Source organism: Falco rusticolus, chromosome 6, assembly GCF_015220075.1.
Source record: "Falco rusticolus isolate bFalRus1 chromosome 6, bFalRus1.pri, whole genome shotgun sequence".
Lineage (NCBI taxonomy): Eukaryota > Metazoa > Chordata > Aves > Falconiformes > Falconidae > Falco > Falco rusticolus.
In genome coordinates, this window is record NC_051192.1 from 36,083,169 (window position 1) to 36,092,648 (window position 9,480).

Genomic DNA, 9,480 nt, shown 5'->3' on the forward strand with positions numbered 1-9,480 from the left:
ACAGTTGGTTACTGTCCCATCTAAATATTATGTGGAAGCAGATCCCACATTGTGTTTAAACTGAAATACAAAGTGAACAAAGACTTTAACTTTGCAGCTTTAATCCATCTCCTGTTTTGAAGTGTAAATTTTTTTGTTTTAAATATAAACTTAATTTGTACAGTATAAGCTTTATATTGCTTTATAGTGGCTTTGCCACCGAATTTATTACCTTAGCATAGAAAATATACCTTTGATACAGAACAAGAAAAACTTTCATTCTTGTTACTGAGTTCTCTGATTGCTTCAATTTCCAATTGCCAATGTTAGGTGTGTAAAAGAGGGAGATACTTAAAAACCAATATTGATTTTAATTGTAACAAGCACTATTTCTGCTGCAGTTAAGAAAATAGAGAAACTTACCTTGCCCTACGGACGGCCCAGGGTTCTCCAGAAGAGACATAATTACTGCCTCCTCTACCATTACCGCTATGTGAGTGGATACAGCAAAGACTACAGAATGCCTCTCTGGAGTGCATATACTCTTAACAAAGATGTAAGTATATGAAAAAAGGTTAGAAGCAATACTGAAAGGTAAAAAGCTTGAATATCAATTACTCCTGAATGCTTCTGAGATCTGCTTATGATGTTATCTCCCAGGGAACTATATAGAATTACATGAGAAACAGAATTTTGTATGAGCTTTTTTCACTTTCCTATAATAAGAATTGGCTTTGACTTCTTCCTGTTTCTCTGAGAGAGCTGCAGTTTTGCCTCCAAAGCAAGCAGATCCACCAGGGGGTGAGGAGCCTGTTGCCATTGATATAGAGACCCTATGAGTCTGCACTGGCTTACTGCTTGGCAGCATAGGTCTGCTATAGCAGTCTTCTGGTGCTGTCCTTAGTGTGATCTCAGCAGGGGTTTTGTGGTCTTAAAGCAGTGTTTGTAATGTAGCAGGATCCTTTTGAAAAAATCTATGGACTATCTTGAACAATTCATGCCCTGATCTGATCCTTCTCTCAGAAGATTGTCCTGATTCGGAAACAACAACAACAAAAAAGGCACTTTAAGGATATATCTGGTCTTGGGATAGGGTTCGGGGCAGCAAAGATGCATCTGTTCATGCAGAGCTTTTCAAGTTAGCCTTTCCCATTCAGAGAAAATTTGGAAGCCACATCATCCTTAAAAGGAATTAGGATGGTAGAAGATGTTTTTTAGTTTGATTATCTAAGAATCAGGTTTTAAACAATGACTATTACAATTAAATTTATACTAAACTCTGGCAAGGTTTCCAAGATTTCCTCAAAAATATTTTGAAGTTAGTGGCATGAAGCAACCAGTTACTGTAACAAGGGGCCCAGTGGAGAAAGATGGCTAACACCACACCTGGCTGCCTCTGATTCCTAGCTTGAACGAACAAGTACTTTTACAGTATATCAGGTTATCTTTAATGGGCATATTTAAATTCTCTTGGAATATGTTATTCTCAACTCAATTAAAATGCTGCAGCTCTGTTCACTTTATTTCCAAAACATATGAAATGGATGGGATGGCTTGTTTTCCACTGATAAAAGGAACAATTCTTGCATCTTAGTTAAGTCCCTTCACACCATAAAAAGCAGTTGCAGCTAAATATTTAGAGTTCTGCAGTCCCCCTCACTAAGAGAGTTGTTGTAACTCAAGTATCTTTTACCAGTGATACTTTCTTCTTATTCAATAGGACAAGTGGGTTTCTGCTACAGAAGCTACCTCCAGCTGTTTACACAAGGATGTTCGTATTTCTTTTAATCATAACCAGACATGCTTGTTCTACAGCAATCATCCTCGCCTAACTTATGGATTCCTTTCTCCTCCAAGTATGTGCATAGCCTTCATTGTACCGCATATGTGATTTAAATAACTTGTAGTGTGGTGGGTGTAGTCTTTTATAGATGTTCTTGATAACTAAGAGTATGAAGCAGTAGTTGCTGATTTGTTGCAGTTCAGTTCGGCGTATGAGAAATAAAAACATTTTAGGCACTTCCAGCAGTTAGTGGGGTTGTCCAAGGTCACTTAGTACTCCCCAAAAGCTTTGGAACTTGTAAGGTTTCTAAAGTGGCATCTCATAGAAGAAACTGGAAGGAACATGTAAACCTTGACCCAAATCTGGCAAGTTAGTAAATTGCAAAGTCACTGTGTATGACAGGTGCTAATTGGAACTAGCCAAAGTAAAATTTAGGGATGTTTCATTGTGTAAAAAAGCTGCCTTGACAAGTTTATTTTCTATGTGAAATATACTGTTGTGTGCCATATGTAGTCTTTAGTAAAGCAATTCAGCATTGGTCTGAAGAGCATATCTCAGATTCTCAAACATATTACAAAATATTTAGCTGTTTACAAATGGTTAAATTGTTTGTGAACTGTTGCTGACCTGATTTAGAAGCATTTTAAATTTACTGCATAAAGTACTGGGTAGTAGGTTAGTTAAACATCTGTAACAAGTGCAAAGCTCCAGTAGAGCTCCTATTTTTATGCCTAGGTTCTGCAGTGAGAAAAAGTTGGTCTGACATTCATAAAGTGAATTTTATTCCCCTCTCCACAACTCAGAAGCCTGTGCTGATATTTTTAATCTCATGAAAATTTGTCCACTTTTTATCTGACAAGAGCAATTGCTGCTGCTGCTAAGACTATTTATTTGGGATGGATCCAGCATGTACTGAAATTAGCACTTAGACCCACATCAGCTTTGGAAAGTGAAGTTAGGTCAGCTGCACCTTACTACACCAATCCTTAAACTTGCATTTTTGTGCTTCAAGTAACAAATCCAAGTAATGAATTGCTTTTTTGTTTTAGATTTTATGACAGATGCAAAGAAACATCACTATGATGCCTTGCTTAACAGCAACATTGTACCAATGTATCCTGCATTTAAAGGTATTTTATTTGTATGCATGTTTTTGTACACAGCTGAATGTAAGAAAGACTACTTATTTTTTTGTGGGTTGGTTTGTGTTTGTTTGGTTTTTTTGCTTGCCTTCAAACCATGCAAATGACCCCTGGTTCAGCTGCTTCCATAAAATGAGACCTCTTCCAACTGTGGGTTTCTTACTTGAGTGAAAAGTTCCTTAAAGTAGGATTATCACCTATGTGGAAAAGGCCCACCATTGTGAGCTTATGATTCCTAATCAACTGGCTCGTTACATGGGAGCATAGTAGAAGTGTCTCCATTTAATGTGTGACATTTTTGTTTACATCTTCCTCCCTACCTAAACAGGGGTTTATATTGAATATTCTCTAGAGAATCCAGATACCACATACAATTATGGGAATTCAATTAATTTCCAGTTTAGGAATGCCTTCTAAACTCAGAAGGGTTTCCAGGCAGGAATCTAGGATCTGAATCACTAAGGAAATGGGAAAATAATCACATCTCCAGTAGAAAAGATCTGAAGACCTGGCCTTTCCTAGGTGAGAGGGAACATGAGATGTTGACTGACTTTAAGCATATTCCTGGTCAAAAAGAAGGCTAACTATGGCTTCCTCTGGACAAAAGATATGTCTTGTTTTGTAATGGAATAGTGGTCAACTCTTAACTGTAACTAAAAATATCATACAGGTAAGATACTTCCCAGATCATAGGTGTGGCTGTACAAGCTAGCCAGGCCAACTTGATAGCGGTGAAGACCCAAGCAGGCATGGTCTTCTCTCACCTTCTGTCCTGTAGCCTCTCCATGATTTGGTTTCCAAGGAAAGAAACCCAAGGCCACAGGGTAGCAGCATCAGTATGCCTCAGTCAGGTTTGTGGTAGGGTGACTGTGAAACCACAATGCCAGGAGATGCTGCAGTGCATGCTGCTGCTCACTTAGATGCAATCTCTTAAACTGTAACACTTGTATAATTTGTTATTTTTCTAGCTTATCATGTCTGTTTATACTCCACTGAAAACTCTGCAGAATTATATTAACAGCTACTACCTTGCACACTGTGTTTCCCACTTCCATTACTGTGTTTCAGTGTTATGGAACTACTTCCATCAATACCTGCTACCTGAATATGTTGCAGCCAGGAGTGGTGTCAATGTAGTCAGTGGTCCTGTGTTTGATTATGATTCTGATGGTCTCTATGATACCCCAGAAAAGGTGAAAAGGTAGGAACCTTTCATATCCTAATTCTTTGTTTCCTTTCTCTATTAGTGGTCAAAAAGTAATTACGATCCTTGTTATCAAGGAAAGCATCTTGTGGAGGTGGGGCCTTGGGAGGCTGCATCAGTTCAAAGAAACAGTCAAATAGCCCTAAACAGATACAGAAGTGTAAAGCTAAGAAATGAGCAACAAGCACAAAGGAAAAATGCGCTCTCAAAATATGTGATCTTAAAACCTGAAAGTGAAGTGTAATGGAAGATGTTGCACGCAGAACAATGTCCACTAGCCTGAAATCTTATGACACTGTCTCTAGGAGTGGACGAGCAGGGGCTTATCCCTGGTGGGGTCAGCACTTCCTAGGCTGGTAGTGTTCCACTACAAAGTTGTGAGTACAAATACACAAGTTGGCAAAACTGGTTCAGGCCAGCAGGCAGATGGTTTTCTGGGCTCAGGCTGAACTCTCCATCTACTTTGGATTCTTACGTGTTTTTATGATAAATCAGTTTGTTGTTATACCTCACCAAACATGTTACTTAGATCAGCCTACAAGCCAAACTTGATTTGCAAAATAGTAATCTGGAGTTTTCCTTCCAGGCCTAAGATTTCTTTGGGCTAAATAGGTGGGTTGCTAAAATTGATATGCCAGAATATAGCAGATTGCTGTCACTTATTCTTTGTGCAAGTATGATTTGGTGGATTTACAGAAACATCCTTTGTGTTTCAGACACCCTGGTAACTCAGAAGTTGCAATTCCAACTCACTTCTTCATTGTGCTGACTAGTTGTAAAAATACTTCTGAAACTCCTCTGGAGTGTGAAGAGTCTCTAGATGCCTTGGCTTTCCTCGTACCTCACAGAGAAGACAACAGTGAAAGCTGTGCAGTAAGTAGTCTGCTCGGTCCCCATAAATACCTGAAGTCAGGCTTGAGCTTGTTTTGCTTGGATGTCAGTGATTAACTAGTTAAGAGACTGTAAAAGCAGTACAGTCTGTCATGGTAGTCTTGAGAGAGAAGACAATATTTTTGTAAACAGAATTATACTGAAGTCTGTATATACGCTCAAATGTTGAAACAGAAGTTCTCTCTTTGAAGAGCAAAACTTTTAACAGCTAGCAAAGTAGAGTCGGAGTACATTGAGACCATCAGTGTGATGTGTACATAGGCTTCTGTAGAGCAAATACCCAGTCAACAGCTGAGAAGGATGAAGGGCTTCTAGGAAAAGATGAGTCACCCACAAAGAAGGGTCAGTGCTAGGCCAAAGGCGGACTCAAAAGGAGACACAGATGTTCCTGAAGAGCATTGGTTGCTTCTAGATCAAGTACCTTGGCCTTGTGATGGGAATGCACATAGCAACACTCCATATAAACAGGAAAAAAAACATGGGAATTGTGTAGACCTATCCTGTAGGGTAGGATTACACAAGTCACTGCTCAAGTCAGGCACAGCTTTCAGGACTAGTTTAATCATAGGGGTGGTGGATTAATGCTGAACCTCACCTGCCTTTCCCCATTATCACCAACTTCCACTGGTGCAGCTGCAAGCTCTGTACCCTTGAGGAAGTAACAGCAAGTGCTAAATTCAGGCAAGCTTATAACTATCTGTACTAACTGCTTGTTAGATGTTTGCCAACAGTTACTGCTTTCGATCTTTCTAAAACATTAGAATGTCTTTTGCTAATTGATTAAATGTACGTCAGAAAGAAAAGATGTCTTACAAACCCTTTTTCTTTCTGTCCTAATAGGATGGCAAGTCTGAGTCTATGTGGGTTGAAGAGAGAATGAAGTTTCATACAGCTCGGATCAGAGATGTAGAATTAATTACTGGACTCAGCTTCTATCAAGAAAGAAAACAGCCTGTGTCTGACATTTTACAGTTAAAAACATATTTACCAACTTTTGAAATGGTCTGATTTTTTTCCTATGGAATATTGGTATACATTTCACAACTGATTTGTAAATAGAATGAGAACTTTTTTTAATAAGCTGGAACATTTATTGAGAACTTTTTTGACCAAAATGCCAGTAGGGAGGAGAGTGGGTGCCATATTTGTATCTCAGGGACTCCTGGTGGACTACGTGTGTAACACAGGATGGCAACTCCTGCCATTTCCACTTGAATGTGGTAGAACCATGTCCATTATTAAATGCTAACAGCATTTGATCATCCTAGTCTGAGACACGAACAAAAATGTTATCTTTTTATATGCACTGGAGAGGGAGAAGCTTATAAAGCATGGGTTACGATCTATATTCTACTTTAAAAATCTAGGTAACTAGCAAATACGGTTCTGGGAAATAACTACATTCTTGGTGACCACTGAAATACAAACAACAGCACCTCTAACTCCACTTTTCCTTGAAGCATGAATTACATTCTGAGCTGTGGGTCTCATAAAATTGTGCAGCATTATGGTGCAAGAAGCTATGCTGAGGTTAGTAAGACTGCTAACTGAAACTTCCCCAAAATGAGCAGGCACCTGGCTAATGCAGCTGTTGGCTGGGCAGCCTTGGCATGTTGCTGCCCTCTGGTGTCTCTGATGCTCCGATACACTGATGGAGGGTGTGGTGCACAGCTTGCTTGTTACGCATCCTCAGAGTGAGCAGGTATATGTAGGATGTGTCAAGTCACCTGCAAATCAGAAGAAATTAATTCAGGAAATCTCTGAGCTCTGAGAAATAATTATCTTGCTTCAAATTAAACTTAGATTTGATAAAAAAAGATTTTGCTTTCCTGAACCAAAGAGGTCTTTCTCAGTTAGGTGCATGATTTTGTCAGCTATGGTTTTGAAATCCCATTTTTGTCAAGAAAATGTAATTTTGCAGTGAGATTGTTGCCTTAGACTGGTAAGATGATCTTCTCTAATGGCACATCTCATTGCTACTGTAAATGCCCACAGGCCTGTCATAGAATGGTTCGGGTTAGAAAGGGACCTTTAAAGATCCTCTAGTTCCAGCCCCCTTTGGTTGTCCATTGGTGGCAAATGACCAGATCCTAGCTGCATTTGTAGCTGTTCTTTGTGCTACATCATCCAAATTTCAGCTCACAGAAGTTACCCATCTGGAATGCAGACACTGCCAGATGCAAATTCTGAAGAAGCATGTAATGAGCTTTCTTGGAAGCTTTCAGGCTACACAAACAGCTGCTACAGGCACTCAGGAGTGTAGGAACTCCCTCCTTTTCCAGTACACATGCTATCATTTTTTTTAATTCTCCCACTCTCTCTAAAGCTGATGAGCCAAAACTGGCTCTGTTATGTATAAAGTTTGGCATAGTCAATTACACATTTATGTTCTTCTCATTTAAAAAGAAGAAAATACAGCACGCACAAGTATGTTAGAAGAATGAAGAGCCTGTGACTGAGCAGAGAGGCAGTTTACCTTACAGCTTGGTCAGGGGATGTTGGAAGCTGGATTCAAAGCCTGCTTAAGTCAGTGGAAGCTTTTCCATTAACTTCAGTTTGAGTGGTTTGAAATCCTGGGACCATTTTTTTTTTTTTTTCTTCTAACCAGATGTATTCTTGATCTTCTGTTACAAGCATGACTTTTTTTCCTACAGTAGTTTCACTGTGTGAAATTTAAATGTGTTGTAGCAACCTCACATTATGATATGACTGTGACAGCATTATTCAGTGTAACTGCTTTGTACCATTGCCTGTGACCAATAAAAACATTATTAGTAGTGTGCTGTTCATGATCCTTTCTGTACCAAGTGCTACTGGCTAGTTAAACACTAGTGCAGATATAGAGCACAATTTCACATTATTTTTGGGGGGGTGGGGAGAGGCTCGCTTCAATCCCTGCTCTTTAAGTTGAAGATAACATCTCCAATTGGAATGTTGAAGTTGCATTCATAATTGGAAGGGGAAGATACGAAGAAAGATGGTCAAGAGGTTCTTTATTTTTAGAACTCGTACGGTCTCCTGAATTCAAATGGCAGATGTTCACATCTTCAGAAAGTGAAGCAATGCTAGTTTCAGCTAAGAGGCAGGGCTACCCTAGTTCCTGGGTAAAGAAGGAACAGGGTAGGCTTCAAGCAGATGACTGCTGGTTTGACCTAGGGAGGATTTTGGAAGAGAGAGTGGCTGTGAAAGCCATTATAGTCGTAAAGAGAGGGTAGTGGCTGAGATGGGTTTGGAATGTGACTGCCAGAAATTGAGAAGTGATCTTGATAGGGAAGAAAGCTAGCCTGATTTGATCTTAGTGTAAATAGTTTTGCTTATTTTATTTCTTCGTCCTTGCATTTTAGAGACATTTGTAAGGGTGATATTAGAGCGTTGTGAGTAAATGCTGGTGCTAGTCATGGTATCCAGTAGCTGGTAATACCACAGGATGACATGTACTGTGTTGTGGTTTTGAAGCCCAGTGGGCCCCAAGGAGCATGCTGCAGCCACCATCAAACTTGTAATTCTGCAAAAACTTGACAGCTTTGTCTATCTGGGTGTAAAATATTTTCTGTTTCAGCTGATGGATGGTGCCGCAGCTCCACTGAACGTTCTCGGTTAATGAAGCTGGAAGGTGTTAACAGCAATGCTGTTGTGACATGACTGTCAGCATTATTACGTGTAACTGCTTCTTAATGTTAGCTGCTGTGTAGCCTGGCCTTCTTGCAGGCAAAAAAAAGACAGTGGAGGGGCAGACTAAAGGCCATTGAACTGGATGTGCCTAGCAGTTTTGTGTGTTGCCAGGCATTCTTGGGGAAGGCGCCAGGGGATGCTGTAGGCTGCAGTTGGTGCCCACTGATACAGGGAAGATGCTGACAGTCTGTCTCCTCAGCAATATATGTTTAGGGTAAGGAAAGGATGGCTGAGGAAGGAGGCGGTAGGAGCCTTCGCAGATGTCAAAGATTGTTCCAGGTTGGGCAGAGCTAATCTAGTCCTTCTGGCTGCTGAGTTCAGAAAGAAAGGGCCTGAAGATGCAACAGTGGACATCTGGTTAAGGCATGGGCTGTCTAACTGTGGGACAAGTTAAGCAGTGGGGTGGGCTGGTTACTTAAGGAATTAAATGGGTTGTCGCACGATTTTGGGCAGGCAAGCCTTAACCTACCCAAGAAGCCGACAGCTCTGGGATGCCAAGGTAGGAATCAGCGGAGAGGCAGGGGACATCTCAGGATGGGTTTGCTGCTGGAAAAATGCATGTAGAATTGTGCTTTCAGAGGTATTCAGGTGGTACAGATTTGTGTCGCTGGCTGCTCCCATTGGTAACTGCAAGGTAATTCACTTGATTAATGCATTACAGGTTTCTTGGTCTCATTTATCTCAGGATCTACTGCAGATTGCTTTATTTTAAGAAAATGAAGCAATATCTAACTACCTGTATTTGAGACTGGCTTCATCTGGCAAATCTCTTCTCGACACATCCAGCATCCAATAAACCACTGTGTCCA

At 40.3% G+C, this 9,480-nt stretch overlaps 1 protein-coding gene across 1 annotated transcript in view; it reads left to right on the top strand.

Annotated features, from left to right (window-relative positions):
* The window catches only part of ENPP1 (ectonucleotide pyrophosphatase/phosphodiesterase 1), a 55,556-nt gene extending 47,780 nt beyond the window's left edge, over nt 1-7,776 (top strand). Inside the window, exons 20-25 of the mRNA XM_037391294.1 lie at nt 381-535; nt 1,700-1,835; nt 2,812-2,892; nt 3,973-4,105; nt 4,825-4,981; nt 5,840-7,776. Of these exons, the coding sequence (XP_037247191.1) occupies nt 381-535; nt 1,700-1,835; nt 2,812-2,892; nt 3,973-4,105; nt 4,825-4,981; nt 5,840-6,007 (830 nt within the window). The 3' untranslated portion in view covers nt 6,008-7,776. The remainder of the gene's footprint in view (nt 1-380; nt 536-1,699; nt 1,836-2,811; nt 2,893-3,972; nt 4,106-4,824; nt 4,982-5,839) is intronic.
* Nucleotides 7,777-9,480: the final 1,704 nt, after the last annotated feature.